General features: G+C 40.0%; 2 protein-coding genes across 6 annotated transcripts in view; both read left to right on the plus strand.

Moving 5' to 3' along the window:
* The window catches only part of map2k5 (mitogen-activated protein kinase kinase 5), a 40,609-nt gene extending 32,530 nt beyond the window's left edge, over positions 1–8,079 (plus strand). For both annotated transcript variants that reach the window (XM_084682106.1, XM_084682107.1), the window contains 2 exons: positions 605–650; positions 5,650–8,079. In XM_084682106.1, coding sequence (XP_084538232.1) covers positions 605–650; positions 5,650–5,757 — 154 coding nt within the window. In that variant the 3' untranslated portion in view covers positions 5,758–8,079. The remainder of the gene's footprint in view (positions 1–604; positions 651–5,649) is intronic.
* Positions 8,080–13,326: 5,247 nt separating this feature from the next.
* skor1a (SKI family transcriptional corepressor 1a) lies at positions 13,327–19,415 on the plus strand. 4 transcript variants are annotated; one of them, XM_084682212.1, is made up of 8 exons: positions 13,327–15,103; positions 15,774–15,861; positions 15,943–16,032; positions 16,190–16,300; positions 17,123–17,197; positions 17,281–17,355; positions 18,022–18,087; positions 18,450–19,415. In XM_084682212.1, the coding sequence occupies exons 1-8, from the start codon at positions 13,379–13,381 to the stop codon at positions 18,545–18,547; spliced, it is 2,328 nt and encodes a 775-aa protein (XP_084538338.1). In that variant the 5' UTR covers positions 13,327–13,378; the 3' UTR covers positions 18,548–19,415. The 4 variants fall into 4 exon arrangements, with proteins under 4 accessions (XP_084538338.1, XP_084538339.1, XP_084538340.1 ...); XM_084682213.1 differs by having other exon boundaries at positions 18,453–19,415; XM_084682214.1 differs by lacking the exon at positions 18,022–18,087.
* Positions 19,416–19,886: the final 471 nt, after the last annotated feature.

A 19,886-nucleotide genomic window follows, 5' to 3' on the forward strand; every position in this document is an offset into this window, starting at 1 on the left:
ATATCTAGAGTCCAACTTCAAAGGGTAGTGAGCTAGTTTGGAAAGGTTACGGTTTACAATTTGAATTCACTTGATGTGCTGTGAATAAAATACTTATTTTGGGTGGAATTTTGACTTTCTTTACATCTTGTAGGAACCTAAACAGCTTTAAGGTCGTTACCTAGGATACATAAAGAACAGTCTTTAAGGAGTAGTCCTAGCTCAAGAGCAGTAGTTATAATATTTTTCCAATCGTATGTGACAACAGACAGAGCTGGGTTTACTTAATAGGTTCCCACTGAATGTGCTGGGTCAATAGGATTCCCAGGATGGTTTAAACCAAAAATAAAGTGACAAAACCATCTAAAACCAAATTGAGATAATTGAAATGAATTGTACCATTAATGTGAATGGAACATTATACGTATTCAGAAATTAACACAAAGATACAACATGTGATAAGACAGTTCAACTGGAGTCAAGGCTTCCCTTGCAAATGTGTCACCTTCTTACCCACCTCATTAACACAATTAGGGAACATGAATCAAATTGAGTCAAAAATGACTTTATTTATGCTTTATATAAAAGGTCTATTCATAATGACTAGATTGCACTCTCTTTGCAGCATGAGAAGACTTCCTAAAGAGAGGCCTGCGCCCAACAACCTCATGGTAAGCTATATCTTTTTTCAAAAAGCCAAGGTTTTTTTGCCTGAGGCCAAATCTTTTTGTATTCTTAATGACTTCATTATAAACGGTATATATGCAGTTACAGGGGGGTCCTGGTTTGGTGTAATCGTAGCCTGAAATCAGTTGTAATATAACCTTGCAATTGTCGCCATGATTTGAAGTATTGAAGTTTGTTAGACTTAAATTACCTTGCCTGAAACATCTTACCTGGCTCATGCACTGGTACCCAGAGCAAGTTAGATGTCATAACAGTCAGATACCAAATTAATTGTAGTTGTGGACAAAAAAACAAGGGATCCCAAATGTTCAATAAACTTGTGTGTAACGCTAGCAAAATAACAACAGATCTGTATAGTATTTTATCTTTAAGGAGGAATTTGTGATGTGAGTTGTGTGTGTGCCAAAGAGTTTAAGGATTACTTTTGAAATGGATAAAAGCAGTCAAATGTGGGTATTCTGAATGGAAATGTTGACCAAACCCTAACTGAGCTATCACCTTGATCTGATGTTTTTCCTGCTTCATCTTTGTATCTACCATTTCATTTCTCTCATTCTGTTTCTTTTCCACATGCTCTCATACCCATTCTCTTTTTATATCTATTCGTTTCTCTTTTCTTTCCACCGCAACCCCCCCCCCCCCCCCCCCCCACCCCCACAATGATTTCTCCTCCCCACTTTCTCTCATTCTCTCTGTACATCCTTTTCTTTTACTCTGTCTATGTTTTAGGTCTCCGTCCTCCCGCAGGCCCTTCATTTCCCTACTCCTCCTCTCCCCCCACTCTCCACCCCACCCCCGCCACGAGTCGGAAGATGAGGTCACAGATTTGTGCCTTTGTGGCGCCAGCATCTGATTGTCTCACGCTCCCCTCCTCCTCTCCCTTCACACCCCCCCCCCAATCCCCCAGCCCCTGCATACATATTAACAGTCTATACCCATTCTATCTCTATGTTAATGCCGCTCGCCACAGCTGGATTGCAAAGTGCCGGCGTTCACTAATAGTTATTATCTTCACGGCCTATTCCTCCAGGAAAGACCAGGGATGAAAAGACGTAGACGCACACAGAGGAGCGCAGGTTTTCTCCTTGTGAGGAGGCCCTGGTTCTCATACCCAGACCTAGTCAGCTCATCAGCTTATCCCAGCGTTGTCTGATTATTTGATACAGGTTTTATCGACGTCATTAGCATCGCCTGTTTATCGTACCGCCTGCTTTCAGGGCCACTTGGGAACACGATTAGATGTTTTGAGGGTGGGTCTTTGCATGAAAGTAGATGGTATACAGTGTTGTACGGTAGTGCACAGCAGTGTAAAAATGTATTAGCATTCTGTATAGCAAACTCACACTATATACATTGGTGTGAGTTCATGATGCATTTTTTTGACCTTTTTAATCCAAGCTATTTTATTTGAATTAAGAGAGTTAATTGTTAGATCCCTAACTTTATCAACCCCCATAATGTACTCAGACTTAATTAAGTATGGCAGGGATCACCTTACGTGGAAGTGCATGTGCGCGCCCAGGAGAGCTTATGTGTGCATATCAGCTCGTCTTGCAAACACACGGCATGACGACGTCACTCGAAAGTTGGAACAAATGAACCTGCGGTTTACACATTGCACAACCTGCGTCTGTCAGGAAAGTGACAGTGTGTTATTTCTTCACCAATGCATATTTCATGCGAGGGATACCATATCCTTGCATGGGTATTATCATCTCTTGTCTCGCCTTTTAAGGCCCTGTACCAGACTTTCCATTGGCTAGCTCCCAGCACCATAACTACAGGTGCCTCGGGTGAATTTTGTGCACAGTCTAGAAACTGTTGTCATTCTCAGGTAATGTACAGGGTCTGTGGCAAACCAGCTTAAGAGAACCTTCCTTGAAGCTGCCACTATATGGCAAGGCATTTTATGACTTGTCTATCTATCTATCCATCTATCTGCCTCTTTGTGGTTACGTCTCTCTCTCTGTCTTTCTGTTTGCATGCTAGAGGCCCTTTCCAGATTTGGGGGCTGTCTCAAACTTTGAGAGGGATTGGGACACTATGTCCCTTTTGTTATGGAGCAAGGGTCTCATCTGGCAGTACGGGGAGGGGGGGTGGGGGGTGAGTGATTGTGAGGGCTGCAGTGACAAAAGTGCTAAAAGGCTGGGTGACAATGAGGACCCTCAGCTGGGGAATAGGGGCAGGAAAATGGCAGGAGGAGTGTACCCCTTGTCAATCAAACCGCAATCACCTGCAAAGACTCAATAAAATGGAAGGAAGTAGGAAAAGCGTTGTGTCTTTTGCACCAATCTGACAGAGTTTCTGTACTCCCCCACTGGGACCTGTGTTCATGCAGGGCTTTAAAAGGTCTTCAGTCTTACCAACTTGTTTACACATTAGTTGGATGGTCTCTGAAGAAACACAACCAGGTTTACTCCCAACACTGCCCATACATTTGATGTCAGCACCATCACACCAGACCCTTTTTAGCACATTTTTCCCTGGGCCAAGTAAATTGATAGGTTCTTGCCATTGAGGTCTATAGTTGATTAGGCCTCAACCCATTGAACACACATATGTCTAGTTGGGAAGGGATACCTTAACTCAAAGAGCACCCGTCAAACTCAAAAGTAATGACATACACAAAAAAGTGTTTTTGCTGAAACAAAATTCTTATTTCAGTTTTTGTTTAAAGAAAGTGGGGTCAAGTGGCTTTGACTGAATCTCATTATTATACAGTGTAAACCAAATTCAGTTCAAATGAGCTAGCTGACTTCTGCAAGTCATGAGTACTAGTGGAGTCATGGTCATTTACCTATCTGTAATGTATCACTTCTCTCCTACTTTTACACAAAAGAATGTCAGCTTTTAATAGCCCCACACACGCACAAAAACACACATTCCCCATTTCTGCCAGTCAGTTACCAGTGGGAGCTGGTGATTAGCATGCAAATCTGCAAAGACCTAGTTATTCTACTGACCTCCACACCTTTCCCTCTCTCTGTCTATCCGACTCACTCTCTCGCACACACGTACACACTTAGTCAGCCTTGCTCTTCCAACACAATCTAATGAGGTGATGACCAGCCACTTGTTATAATTGCCCTAGACTCCTTTTAATTTTCTTGAGCTTATTAATCATACATAGTTATTTAAAATGAATTAATCTTCAATTAAAAAACCTATCAAAGAACTCCAAACAATTACAGAGTAAGGTGGAATTTCCCATGGGTTTTGCTAGTTTTACTTGAATGGAGCATTCAGGTGATTCTCCCACTTTGATGTGGTAAGACTGTGATTAATGTAACCATACTTTTGAATTAGTTTTTCTTCCCCGTATCCATTCACCGGTGAAAAGTCAATCCGCAGCACCTCCAATTATATAACTAAAGAGTATTTTTTCCACTTAACATCTCTTAATAACTTCTTCTGGGGTCTCAGCTTAATTCTGGTGGCTGATGTTTTAACTAATGGCAGGTCATAGCCAACGTGTGTTTGTGTGTGGGGATGCAGCAAATTCGATTCTGTAATTAACTTTGTTGGAGTTTAATGTCTCACGTAGAGAAATATTTGAAGTTATTGAAAAGAACAAAGTGCTGGCATGTGTTAGTGGATCTAAGTGGTATTACATGCCATAAGCAGATGCCCCCTCATTCAAGCCAGACATGGCCAGTCTGTTCAGGTTAGGGTCCAGAGCAGAGGTTGAGTGCTGAATATTAACGGCATCACTTTGCTTCCCCTCTCTCATTCTCCCTTCATACCCTCTCTCTGTCTCTCTCCCTCGCTCTCGGTAAAACAGGGAAATGATTGATGAGATAGGTATCTAGCACATAGGGGCACCCAGGAGCGTCCACTCCACCCTATCTCTCTCTCTCTCTTTCACACACACGCTCACTCTTTGATATGAGAGTAATTAACCTCAGACTATGTCAGCCCCAAATGCCCATTAGAAGGACACTAGGATTAATGGGCCTAGCTGGCCAAGTCCTCCAGAACTTTAGACCCCACGCTGGACTGGATTGGTGTAGAATGGACTGGACTAACAGTTACTGCAATATCTAAGGGATGTAAATGTGGAATGCACCCATTGCATTTAGATTTATTGAGTAGAGGAATACCACCAAAGTAATAATTTATTGATGCCCTCATCAACACCGGAAGTTGATCAAAACCACACAGTTCTACATACTTTACATGTTATGTTTTGGATTATACAGTATGTAACTAAACTGCTGCGAGCATCCTATATGCCCTCTATGTTCACCTGGTGTAACTCATCCAAAAATGTGTCCATGCAGCAGTAGTAATTGTCCCCAAACCAAGGTCCTTGTAACCGCTTTGTGTTGGCCCCATGTTGGACCTCCCTATTAAACCATGAGCCGCAGTGTTAGTTCCTGTTAGTGACAGTCTGGAATCACTTAAACCAGGTTTGACATGTCCATTTCGACAGGCCTTGCTTTGTCGTCCATTATCTAATTGTACTGCTCGACACCCCAAATGGATTTAGCGGTCAGTCTCCCTCTACCCATCTCCTGTAACAACCTTGTCCATTTTCACCTCTCGACCCCAATCTGACCTCTGTGACAAGTCAGTCGCAAGGTTTTCCAGATCAGATCACGTTGTACATATGAGGTCAGCCTGCATCAGGACTCTTGTCACTGATGTTGCATTTGTGAAAGAGATTACAAAAGCTACTTGGTCAATGTAGACATGAACAGACATATCCTGCTTATACTTAGATTAGAGGTTTTGTTATTCATTGTTGCCATCTACAGCTCAAAATGTAGTTCATTATTTAGTGTAGTATTTGATATATATTTGGATGTTTAAAAAAAATAAATTACCTTTTAATTTGTATTTATATTTTCTTTATGCTGCAAACAATATGTAGTCCCTTTGCAATTCATTAGACAAATAATATAGGTCTGAATATAGACCCAACTCAAACTCAATAAAACTTGTTAAGAATACAGTCCCATTTCTCTTTTTCTCTCTTTGTAGGACCATTCCTTCATTATGCTCTACAACGATGGCAATGGGGAAGTGGTATCCATGTGGGTGTGTCGCTGCCTGGAGGAAAGGAGATCCCAGGCCCAGGGACGCATGTGACCCTCCCTCCTACTTTCACTGTTGCTACCTCTCCCTGCAAGGCAGGCAAGAGCTATGTGTATCATGCCACATCCACCCTAGCTTTCATCCTTATGGACCTTCTTAAAGCCCACTGCCAAACCCAAACAAGGATAGACTGCTCATTTGGACAGTGATACTTTGAATAATGTATTTCGCATTTGTTGTGGGCCAGGAAGAAGTGCATCTTGTGAAGATGGAGCACAGCTTTCTAGGGTAATATATAGAAGCTCCTCATCTGAGCCCTCAGCACTGACTGATGGCTTGACATAGTCGGCCTAGATGACTTTCTGTGCTTGTTTCTTCTCCTGGTTCCTCTCTGACTTTGAAATGGGAGTTATATTAGGATTGAGCCTGTTTTGTTCCTTGTCCACCAAATTAGCTCTGATTCTTGAACCGGTTCCGTTCAGGACTCTTGGAACCTTGGTGCTATCTAGCAAACCAGCCCGTGTTTCCACCAGTTTTGAGCGTAACCATTGTAATAAAAGATGCATCATCAAAAGTGGCAGTTCAAGTGACCCCAGCCTTGGCCAAATCTTCGACTAGTTCGACATACAGTTTACTCTGTCTCATGCTGCTTTTCCTGAAACTCTGAGACTGAGATTACCAAATCATCACCAAGCATTGGGTTTTGTCGGCAGACCACAGCATGCTTTTTTTCTGACGATTTCTCACTTAACTTCTCCATTGTTGCCTTTCCATCCCATCTTTCCAGACGGTAGAATGACACACCCACTGATGTTGTCATGGTTTGCACTTCAGGTCAAGGAAAACCTATTATTTGGTTCCAGCTGGGATCCAACTTTTTGGCTTCCAAACCAATACGTTTTTGGTCTAAATGCTCAGAAGTGTTCAACATTATTGGAAAAGGGGTCAGTATGTAAATCCGTTTGTAACTTTTGACTCGTGATTGTAATGAGCAGGAAAAAATGACCAATGCGCAAAAATGGCTTTACATTGACTTGCTATATTCCAGGGATGATTTTGATTTATCACTAGGCTTTACTTTGTGTCGCTTTCTAATGAATGTGCCTGTGTATAAGTGCAGTTATCTAACTGCATTCTGCTGAATGGAAACATTTGTATATTCCTTTACATTGTTATTACTACAGTAAGTGCACCTCAAGGGTCTCATCAACAGAGTTGTGTTGCATTGTCTGAACTTCTCTGTGCCATTTCCAGCTTAATCTTTTTTTACAACTCCACAAATGGTTTTGTTCAAATTTACATTCATACTTTTAAGATGTCAAGGAATATCTTTAATTGACAGACCAAACTGCAATGATTCCATAGCATGATTTGATCAAATACATTCAAACCTCACGGACATTCAAAACAGCATTTTCACCATACCATACCAACTAAACCTATATGTGTGTATCAAATCAGAAATGACTTAATGTGTTATACATTGTTACAATATCACAATATCAGTTGAGCTGATATTGAGCTTAGTGAATAGTGAGTATTTCTTATTTTACTTGCGTAGTAAAAATCACCTAGTTCAGTCATGGTTTGATCAAATGCTTTGATTCAGTGGGGGGTAATCATAATTATTTGATGCAACTATGGATTAATGTGAATGTAAAGTGTTTTAGTGGTGGACAATATGAGGGGTTGCCATCTAAAACAAGCTAACAAGTTGACTACAATATGCACTTAAACAAGATATGAAACAAAAGCCTGGTCAAAACTGTCTCAGTCTTTGTACTTGTGAAAAATGTTCAGCGAAATGGCCCTAACGTGAGTTGCAATAGAGGGCAAAGCATAGAGAGACAGGTAGTGTAGCTTAATGCTATATAAAATGCTATATACCCATACAATCTAGCTACTTTCTGTATAGTTTTTGAAAGCCTTGAGGTATATTTGTCTTTTTGAATTCACATTTCATTGACAAAGTCTTTGCCAATTCAGGTTCCCGTGAGGTGGGTGGATTTCTAAAGTGTATGCTAAATTTTAAGCATTATTGACCTAATACTTAAAAATGTTTGGCTGTTTCAACATAACTAAGCTATCCACACTTTCATAGTATTGTGAATATACAGAAATCCCAATAACAAATGGCTTTGTAGTGCTTGTGAATGCTTTAACAACAGGTCATTAAAACATATTTGCACATATTATTTAGTTGTCAAATTATTGTTTTTGTATCTTAAGGCACTTTAGAACCCACACACATTTAAACTGAATTGATAAGGTCAACTAGTATTTGTGGTAAATAGTTTGTTAGAATGTATTCTTGAGTGTTGTACATAGAACAACACTGTCTGTGATGAGTGACCTTTATTAAATACTCTAGTCTGAGCTGCAATACATGTATTTTATTTGTTACTTGTTCTTCACTCAGTACTGTACATCCGAATCATATTCATGAAAGAAGAACATGCAATAAAACTACCTTAAGGGAGAAGATTTTGTACAGATACAACAAAAAAACTGTTTCCCAATAAGTTCTCACCCCCTTCACTCGAGACCTAATATTTTCTGTTATAATCACAAATTGTACAAAAGTATCAACCAACTTATCTGTGCCCCCTCTTATGTGACCCTGATAACTGTATAAGACAAATTAGATGCCTGATCAGTTGTATGTTTATTTACCATGAAGCTGACTGATGTGAATAATGAATCTTATGCATGTTTAAGGTTAATTCTTTATACGTGTACTCAATTTTCCTTTTTTGTTTAAATATTTGTATTTATTGCTTCAATATGGAAATAGATTCTCTCATTAGTGTTTTATAAACTAATCTAAGAGAGTCAAACACAACTCAGCCTATGATTCTCAACTAAAACAGTATAAAATGGATATTCACAATTGAAACGCAGGCTTTTTTATGTTCATCTTCTCAAAGGATGAACATAGAAGACTCTCATTGTGTGTGGTAACTGACAGTCATCCTTAGCAAACGTGTCTCTTCAGTTTAGTTTATAATTTTTCTAAACAACAAACAGTGATAGGCATGAGAGCTAATGCATGATTAAAACAGATGTAAATCGTAAACAAATTAGATTGGTTTGAGGCTAAAGATGATATTGCTATGTTAAAATGTGACCTATGCAATGATGTCTCGGATGAAAATGTGGACATTCAATCTCATTTTAACGCAGACATCTCCACAGGGACATTGAGCGCGTATTGTTTGAAGATGCGTCTCCATTTAAAGTGTTCCGGGCCCACTCATATTCCCATTTGCCACAAAGGCACGCTTGTATTGTATGCTGCGTGACCTTTTTAGAGAGCCGTCCAAGTTGATAAGCACACCAGGGCTGACAATGAGTGCCCGCCCTGTACACAGCCATTACCCGGATCCCTTTATCAATGTCCAGTAATTAAAATGTCACCGTTTAATTTTCTAGCCAATGCGTTTCTCTTGGAGCAATCTTTTCCCAATAAAAAGTGGAATCGAAATGCTCTTTTCACTGGAAACAAAACGGGCAAATAGAGCCCATTTAGGGGAACCGGGCACTGCGAAGGATCAATAGCCTATGTAGCATAAGAAGAGGATTGATTGGTCTCTAAAATTGAATTTATTGGGGGTCATGATTTTATATGGTGCTGATAAAACTGTTAATTATAAAACAGTCAGCCTAAATTGCTGCTGTTATTAAACTTGTCCTGAATATGGCGCATTTGATTCATATGACATCTTGAAACCAAACTCAGCCTGTAGCCTTGAGAGTAGGATGCTTAGGCCTACATATTTTTATGCAGGCTCTTTGGACAAAAATGAAATCAGCTATAGCTATTGGACTTAAACATAACAGAATCATACGCGTGACCCTAAATAGGCCTAAAGACTTGAACGAACTGAACAGGCTATTTTTTTTGAAACTCAGAAATGATCTTCAATGGATGCGGAACCATGTGATCGTAGTAGCCTAAACATGAGCAAGAATCCAAAACAGTATAGGTTATGGACTATTGCAGATTGTTTAAAGTTTCTGCATGTCATGCGTAGGCTATAAAATAGGCTAATTCTGTAGGCCTGTTGTAAAACAACAGCTGCTTTTTCTGTTGTAGCCTAGGCTAATACATTGAGATTGAAGTTAGCCTTTTCAAGTTCTGGGCTATAGGCTATGCCTTGTCAATGTGTCTACATAATACCTAGCCTACTCTATTTAGACGTTCTCCTCCAGAGAGTTTGGAATTCTAATGACTTAAACCCAGAACACATTAATATTTTAGCGCAGGTTTGTTTAAACAATTGAATGCATATAAATGAGGCTCAGGTAATTTACTCTTTGAAAAAGACATCCTTGATGTGTATCCAACGGTAATAAAGAGCTCGCCTAAAATTACCGCTGAAATGTCTAATTAAAAGCTCGCAGGGCTGCTCACGTGCTGTACTCTATATACCTGCGATGAACTCCCGCCTTCATGAGTGTAGTGAGCCACGTGAGCTCACGTTTCGGCGGAATATAAGCGGTGACAATGGGGCATTCATTTGAGCCTCTAAATAATTAAAAAGAGAGGAATAATTACAGTATGAAATTGTAATTATTGTTGGGCTGGAGAAAAGCATCTTGATTGTGAAAGAGGACACGTCGCAGCCAGATCGGAGTCATGTTCCCCTTCTCCATCAATATTGCAAGGAGCTAAGCTGATGGAACTGCTAGACATTTGAGACTTAGACGTTGGAGCATCGCAGAACAAGCACAGTTCAGTTTTCGATGTCATAGAATGACTGACGTTAATATTGTCTAGGTAGCCTATACAAAAACCTAACCTGACTTATAAACTTGCAAAATAAGGCTGAAACAGTTCAATTAAATTTGACTATGGCTAGTGTTCATTTGCAAATTCAATGTCCTATAGCAGAATATTTTTGTGGCATATTTTTGAAGGCCATGCATGTCTCAATGTAAAGATAAACACATGGAAGTAGCGGAATATATAAAGCAGGCTACTTAGCCTACGAATGGGAGGAATAACCTATCACGTTAATATGTTGTCAATGCATGCAGGCTAAATAGACCCTAGCCTAATCAATTTCGGACAACGCCGGCCAGGTCAAATTGTTGTTTAGGCAATTGCCTATTTTGTAGACTAGGCCTATAGAACCTATAGCCCATTCTTTTGATCATATAGGCTAGCCTATCACTGCAGCCTATTAATATTTTAGACAGTTAGGCTATCAGACACCTTTGTCAAAATGACAAAATATAGGCTGTTGCTATAGGCTTATATTCGCCTTTCTTATTGGTGAATGGACTAGCTTATGCCTACCTCACATCTCAGTGCCTTCAGGAGTGACATCAGCAGTCACCGTGCACATACTAGGCCTACAGAAACACTAACTCCTTTTGTTTGTTTCTCTCTCTCAAACGTATGCAAAAGATATAGTGTGACTTGGTAGGTAGGCTAACATGGGAAGTTTAGGCGACACGGGCGTAAAGTCAGCAGGAGACCAAGTGGTAGGCTTTTCTCAGAAAGATGGGTAGAGACTCACCCGCTCTGTTAAACGTAGAGTTAATTCCACCGTTTTGTTGAAAAATCTATAAGACCTGTAAATGAGATGGAAACCAAGTCCTCGCAGTGATGGGCGTAGGCCTCATGCGGTCAACGGATGTGAAGAAGAACGGAGTGTTAAAGCTGAAGTTTGGGACTTAACCGTTAGGTGGAGGGGGGTGGCAGTAATAGTAGGATCCTATTATAGCCTAGTAGGATAGTAGTCTAACTTTTAGTTAACCTAGGCTATTCTTTTAGTTAGCCTTCCTCCTTTGTTCTGTGTGCTCAACAAATGTCTTCATCTGTTGACAGTTTAGGTCGTAGGCGCATTGGCAATGAGGGAGAAAGGAGGGGGTGCGTAGGCCTGTGTTGCCTGCGGCGGGTTATCGACTCATCTAGAATTCGGTTTAGTTTCAATGCCAAATTTGAGATGACTGCACAATGTGTGATCTAAAACGTGTCGATTTATTTGACATACGAACAAAAGCAAGCCTTAAAATTCATGGCGTCTTTACCAGAAGGGCTGACATTAATTTGCTTTTCCACAAGAAGTCAAACAGATGGTCTTCTACCGTGATTAATTATAGGCTATTCTTTTTTGTTGCCTTTGATTTGATATTATGTTTGCTAATACTGGAACTATAGACTGACTGTGCTCTCACGGTCGGCTATTTAGGCTAATTGTAGCTAAATACATTTTCCTCTTATTTTGGTCTAATTCATATCCTAGGCCTATAAAATGCAACTTGCTCATTTATTTGGGTTTCTTCATTCTCTCTGTCGTTCACTCAAGTTGACTGTATCCTACATAAATACAGGCCTATATAGCCTAAATAAAAATAATATTAAGGGACTAAGTGGTTGTTGTTTCCTGGCCCCGGAAACAAATGGTTAATCAGAATGATTGTTAACTAAGTGGGTGTGCCTTAGTAGTTTAGCGGTCACTTTTCCAGCGAGGATCGTCTGCTGTCTGTTGAGGAGTGGCGACGCTCGAGGATTACCATGTGGACACTCCTTCGTTTGCCACTCAGCCCGTGTGAGCCGAAGAGAATGGAAGTCTACTCTCTGCTCTGACAGAAAGAGAGACATTCCACGTTTGTGCTCTTGGTCCAGCATCCCTTGCCTCTTCATTCTCGAGTGGAATTCTGACTTTCGGGCTTAGTTACTTATTTTTTTCTCTGGAAAGTTGTCAATTTATAGACTGCCTTGGAATATTGACTTGAGTGCAAGGTAGGCTAAGACTTCAAAAAATTCACTTGTTTAAGTGTTTGCCTCTGAAAGTGTAATTGCGCGTCGTCATGTGCCGATGTGTCGTCATTGTCTGCCGATTCAGCCAACAACATTATTTTCTATTTGCAATTTTTTTTATATATCATAGACAAGTGGCCTTATTTATAAAAGCCGTTTGTGTATTTAGGGCTGGTCTGTTATTCACTGATCAAAGACGTCCAACTGAACCTGTGTAATTACCAAGAAAGCGGCTTAGTTGTATGACTCTGTTGTAAGCGCATTGATGCAGCTCAGTGTGTATTTTACTCCAGCCCTTATGCCTGTAAGGATCTTATGCTACTGCTTGAGCAGTTCAATCCCTCTCGCCCCTGAGCCGATAAAGACATTAAGAAGGTCCAAGCCACAGACTAATGGATAACCCATGTCCGAAACAGTTAAGTAGGCTATAGGCTTTCCTATTGCACACGGATAACCAACAAACTAGCGCAGGGTCAATTTAAGAGTTGCCATTGTTATCAAATAGTTTTTTGATTAACAACTATAAACTTTTTATTATGCCTAAATAACCCATGTCCTTACATTAGAAAACAATTATATGTAGGCCAGGCCTTGTAGTCTTTATAGTATCTTTATAGAATATGATTGTTAGGTTATTCAGTGCATTGGTTTGTAAAAATGGTTGAAAGGCTAGTGCTTTAATAATATTGTAGAAAATCTCCACGATAATAGGCCAACAATTGTGAGATTTTCCTAAATGTTTTCGTAATTCTGTACTGCCAATGCAGTAATTCTCAGCCGATGATAATTTGTTAATTGCAGCTTGGCTTGATTGGAATAGGCCTATGCAGCATACAAAGGAAATGTCTGAGACATGGTCAATTTAATTCAATTCTTAAAACCTTCCTTTTCAGACTTCGAGGAATGGAGTCGACACCGAGTCAACTACCAGAGGGACGAGACTCCAGCTCTTCCCCAACTGGCAAGCAGGACGTGCAAAGCTTCACTAACCCCAACCTGAAACCAAATCAAGTCAGCGAGACTGCTTTGTATGGCGTGCCCATTGTATCCTTGGTTATAGATGGCCAAGAGAGACTCTGCTTGGCACAAATCTCCAATACATTGTTAAAGAACTACAGCTACAACGAAATTCACAACAGACGTGTAGCCCTTGGAATCACCTGCGTCCAGTGCACGCCTGTTCAACTCGAGATCCTGAGGCGAGCGGGCGCAATGCCAATATCCTCGAGGCGCTGTGGCATGATTACCAAGCGCGAAGCCGAAAGGCTATGTAAATCTTTTCTGGGTGCTCACAACCCACCAAAGTTACCAGAAAATTTTGCATTTGATGTTTCTCACGAATGCGCGTGGGGAAGCAGAGGTAACTTCATACCGGCCAGGTATAACAGTTCGAGGGCGAAGTGCATTAAATGCACATATTGCAACATGTATTTTTCCCCAAATAAATTCATATTCCATTCTCATCGTACTCCTGACTCCAAATACACCCAGCCAGACGCAGCAAACTTCAATTCTTGGAGACGTCATCTCAAACTTACTGACAAAAATTCATCGGACGATGTTGCACATGCATGGGAGGATGTAAAGGCAATGTTTAACGGCGGCAGTCGTAAGAGGACTCTACCGATGAGTGGCTCTGAAATGTCTATAAAGTCACAGGCCTCCGGAAATGTACCCCAAAGAAGTTCCCCCGAGGTCCCCAGAAAAACGTTGCGCTGTGACGAGGACAGAGGTAGCAACATAAGCCTGGCAAATAGTGTCCGGAACTATCCAGTTATCCCTGTACCAAGTAAGAATTTTGGGATGCTTCAAAAAATCCCCCCACCCCTATTCCCCCACCCTTATGGATTCCCTGCATTTGGATTGTGTCAAAAGAAGGACGAGGGAGTAAGGGAAATGAATAAAACCAATGTCTCAGGCGTCTTTTGGCCAGGCGCAAAGGACAGTCTCTATCCCTCTTTCCCCATGTTTTGGCCTACAGCAGGTGGCTTGCCAATACCACCATACCAACAGTCACAACCAAAACCGTCCAATGAGCTTTTAAGTGTCCGGCAGAGTGAGCTTGAGGTTATGGACCAAAGTGACCGGTGTGCAAACACATCGAAGGACAGCTTCAACGACAGCGAACGCTGTTCCAGTTCCCAGTCCGCCAGGAACGACGAAGATAAATCTGGGGACGAGGCCCGGTCAAAGGAAGTTCTCCCCACAGCGCCACAGAAAATAGGCTACATCTCCGCGTTCAGGCCTGTAGTGAAAGATGCTGATAGTATTGCCAAGTTGTACGGCAACAGGGATGCGTACAGCAGCGTCCGATCCGGTTACTTATCCCCAGATTTCGTAAGTGAAAGTTCCAGTTACAGATCCGTATCGCCGGATGTGGACAGTGCAGACGACCCCGACGTGGATGTGGAGTCCAACAGGGGTCAGGACGATGAAGACTCGCTCCAGCTTTCAGTCGAGGACCGTCAAAGTCCCCGGGTATTAAACTCGTCCCATTCTGGGCCCGAGGAGAGTCAAGAGCCTGTCTCCAGTCCAAGACCGAAACAGGATGATTCACACACAGGGTCATCTGACGACGACAGACGCAGTGAGCGAGTGTTAGAGCGTAACCACACACCAAATTATGAAGTGAGTGCTATGGGCAATATTGTTCTAATGTGATCGTGTGTTTTAGGCTATGTGGGTCTGTTCAATTGAAGGAAAACTGCAGACAACTGCAAGTTCCAAACTTTTAGTATCAGTCACAGTGACCAAATTAAATGTAATTTACGTGAGCTTTAGGGCCTGTGCTTTCTTTCACTGCGGGTCTATGTAATATTTGATTTTATGTTTGGTTTTCTGAAAAGCATCTGCGTTCTGATTATTTTGTCTAGTTTGCTTCTTTACTATCTTTTGGCCAGTGATTTAGGCTTTTGAGTAGGCTATTACGTGTATTTCATTTTTCAGTATAATCGAGACTACCTGATATCAATGTGTCGATCACTATATTTAGTGTATGCTTACACAATTGGCTTGTTGGGGAGGTATCTGAATAATATCGATTTATGTTGTTTTGATAGGCTACTTGGAACGCACCCATATAGTCTATCTTTTATTGTTCTGGATAATTGGCGAGCTATTTCTCTCGTGCTATTGGCTAGTTTTTATTAGAGAATAGTGTATCTGTAAAGACGAATAGGCCTATCAATCACACCCCTAATTAGAATACGTGGATATTCGACAGAATTACTTGGGAAATTAAGTGGATTACATATAATTGGGGGCTGCATTGACCATAATTGGTTGGTTAATTTCGCAGGTGTACACACATGAAAAGGACGAAGACGTGCCTTTGAACGGCCAATCGTTTGGATCAAAACCTCCAAGCAGCCCGCGGGAATTGAACGGTATTATCTTTGTATTATGACAAATTATTTTAATGGTGCTTTTTATTTTTGGTAACTTTCAGCCATGTCCGCATCTTTTAGGAATCTACCGTTTATGTGATCCACAAAAACGAGTAGGTAGTCCAGATGGCATGTTGGAGGAAACATACCAAGACCAAAAGGAAAGCCCATGTGAGTGTGTGTCTGTCATTCTACTGTCGGTCAAAATGGTCTGTCTGCATTTGTAATGCAAAATAAACACGCACGTTTATTATGCAGACATGTTCTATCAGACTGTAGGCCCATAGTTGTAGCTATAAATGGTTGCATGAACTTTTTATTGTGGCAGTGCATTTGGACGTATCTGTAGAGGGACTGATTCAGTGCGTCACAGGTGATGGACCATTGTGCAGTGATGTCAGCAAAATCCAAGAAAAGGACATGAGAAATATGGCCAAGGGTATGATTTTACAATTTAAGATCAACCGTTTTTTATTATGAATTATAAACCAGCATTCAATTGCATGCTTCTTATCCAAGTTATTTGATCAAGTTCCATTCAATGAGTCTCCAAAAATGAAAACAATATAATTTAATCAGCCTAACACCTTATTAATCGTAGTTATATTTCGGAGCTTCCTGCTTGTCACTTGTTTGTTCTTGCCTTATGAGCCATGAATTTTTCAAGATCAGAGATTCAATATATTTACAGTTTAAAGTAGCCTAAATGTGTGTGTGTATATATATACATATATATATATGTGTGTACATATAACATATTTCATTCTTGCTAGTGATTTGTGAAGGCTAATGCATATTGCTTTCTTAGCAAGGAAAAGACAGAAATAACGATTAAAGAGTATAGTTTATATATTCAACCGGGAAAAATATATATGTATTTGGTCGTAGGTCATCCAATTACCTCACACATTTTGAACATGTTCTAAATTGTTCTCCATTTGCTAACCATTATGGTAAGACTCATTACAACGACAAATCGTTTAGAGACTAGCCTAATAATATTTTAACCACCCCAGGCCATAACGCTGCGGTGTGCATGTCTCTACCCTCAGGCAAGGAAGCTACTAATTATTTAGCATTGCTTAGGGAAACAGTAGGGAGAAATGACTATTAGCGTTCAAACCGGCCAAGCCCTCTAGATAATTCATACAATTTTGGGAAATAAACTGCATTTATAAACATGCTTTGCTAGATTTACATTGATAAGAGCTATAGGCCGAGATGAGCAGATCTTAATTATGACGACGTCTTCGTTTTGCAGAGGAACTGCAAAAGCAACTTTTGGAACAAGTGGAGCTGCGGAAAAAGCTGGAACGTGAATTTCAAAGTTTGAAAGGTATTGGATCTATTGGCCTACATCGTTTTTTGCATGGAGTGCTCTCAGAATATTCTTAACTCTGTGTTCTGTTGTTTCCTTAGATAATTTCCAGGACCAAATGAAACGAGAATTGTCATACAGAGAGGAGATGGTCCAGCAGCTTCAGATTGTTAGAGGTCGGTGTCTTAAATTAGTATTACAAAAAAATACCATGGGCTAATATTTGGCAATATCAATATTTGCAATACTCTATAGGCTACGTTAGAATGTGAAAAATATGAAATTAATCCATTGTGACTTAATTTCACCAGACAATGTTTTATACCAAGGTAGGCCAAATGGTATAGACTTCCTTTCTTTTTAAACGAACCAACCTTAAAAACGAAAAGTGACACTTGCATAAATTCGGTTTTAATCAAATTACAAGTCTTTGCTGAAGTCTAATCCTCAAACCGTTACTTGTACAACAGTAAACATGTTATATTTTTGGGCTGGATAGCTGACCCAACAACAATAATAATATAAAACCACAGCAGGGATTGATTTAAAAGTTTTTTTTGCATTTAAATTATGCTTTGGAAAATTGAAAAGACCATTACTGTCATATCGGTTACATGCAGACAACAACTGATGCCGCCCTTTGACGGAGAGGTCTAGTGTTACAGTAGGCTAACGCACGCTGTTGTGTAAACACAAAGGTCAAGTACACTGAAGGGTCACTCTAAATGCCCTAGGGATAAACAAATGACCGCCTCCCATTACATATTTTTCAAACCACCCGCTGTCATGTAGCTCAACCAGCGTTTTTTTTTTCTTTTTTCATTTTCCTTTTTGATGCTTAGACACTTTGTGCAGCGAGTTGGATCAAGAAAGAAAGGCTCGTTATGCAATACAGCAGAAACTAAAAGGTAATTTTTGTGGTGGAAATAGATTTACAGTGCCAATATAGTACCTATTTTTTTAAATGGCCAACCGTATATGCAAGTGCTACTTTTTATTCTACCCTGTTTGATTCAATTTCTATGGTTATAATATGACAGCACCTTTGTGATGTTACTTCTCATACCTCAAAATATGCACACAATTTCACTTTCCGGATTTTACTTTTAGTATACCAGATAAGTGAAATGTATTATTTAATATGCTTCTTGAATGTATTCATCCTTCACCACAACCCACTACATTTTAATTATTTGCTACAGTTTGGTCCTGCTTGAAGTTGCTCTGCCCCTGCCAATGCGTCTAAATGATGGCTTTGCTTTCTCCCCAGAAGCTCACGACGCCTTACACCATTTCTCCTGCAAGATGCTGACCCCTCGCCACTGTACTGGAGCCTGTACCTTTAAACCACCTCTGCTGCCACCCTGATAGGCCACCACATTCCACACCTGATCCTAGAACAGCCAAAAAGAAGTGAACATTGAGAGGAAAGGCATCCTCAAGAGGTTACTCACAACATGCTCTTCTGTGCACCGTTACCAGTTCTGTCACTTGCAAGGTTCAACAACCTACAGACTTAGTATACACCCGGCTGTTTGGATTTCAACATTGAAGTGGATGGAAGCTATAAAGACCCTCCATTCAGTTGAACTCTTGAGTCATGGAAGATGCTCTTGAACAGGGGTATTGTATGTACCTAACATGTATCCACTGTTGAAATCAAGTTGTAAAGGTCCTTGGAGCGTCTCTTTGTAACCAATTTCTCTAGGTATCCTGGAAAAATATTTATGTGGCAATGTGCAATGACTTGTATGTCGTGATATTTCATGATAAAAACAGCTACCATTATTTAATAATTATTTCATCACATTGTGTTTTTACATTTATTAATATTGTATTCATGCTTTTCTGTATTTTGGTTATAATTTGTTCCGAGACATGAAGCAGTGTATTTTATTGATATCAAGCACTTTAAACTGGGATTTTTTCACATTGGAACACAATTCTACTTGAATAAGAAACTGTATTGGAAATTGAGTATCGTGTGGAATGGAAACAGCGTATCAGCACTTACTAGCTCCTTTCCACATCTGATACATAAAATGTATACATTTCAGTGTATAATGTTTCATCAATCAATTGTCTACGTGTACAAAATGTTCACATAAATCCTGATTATTGATTTTTTTCCCCCCAACATATAATTGTGTGTTTGACAACACTTATGGTTGCGTGTAAAGGTTCAGACTCATAATTTGTACCTACCAGGAGATTAAATCATTGTTGTTTTAATGTATTTCTTCTCTTATGTCTTTATTTAGAATTTTTACATAAAAAATATTGTGCATGGCAAGAGTTGCATAGATAAATACTATATACTGAAACCAGGAAGCTACAGAATTTTAATTGCCATTTTAATGACTCAACTTTACTTTGTTTAGCTGCATTGTGGCCTATTTTTTGTCATCTTCAATTTAAGATTTCAAATCAAATTGATAGTAATATAACCCACAAAATATATTACCTTCAAAGTATTTCTGTGTCCCATCAAGAGTCATCGTGATACATACACTACTGTATATAACCATATTGGAAATCAATGTAAAATATAATAAAAAAAATTAAGCCATTTTGCTTTGCCTCTTGTATGAATATATTCCCATTATATAAAAACTACTGTTTTGACTATTGGTGGAACATGTTCAGGTCCAATACAAAAATGTTTCTTAACTGTTCTTTTTTGAGTGCCAAAAGATCTGTCCTGTGG

Source organism: Hypomesus nipponensis, chromosome 19 (assembly GCF_054491055.1).
Source record: "Hypomesus nipponensis isolate SF chromosome 19, ASM5449105v1, whole genome shotgun sequence".
Taxonomy (NCBI): Eukaryota; Metazoa; Chordata; class Actinopteri; order Osmeriformes; family Osmeridae; genus Hypomesus; species Hypomesus nipponensis.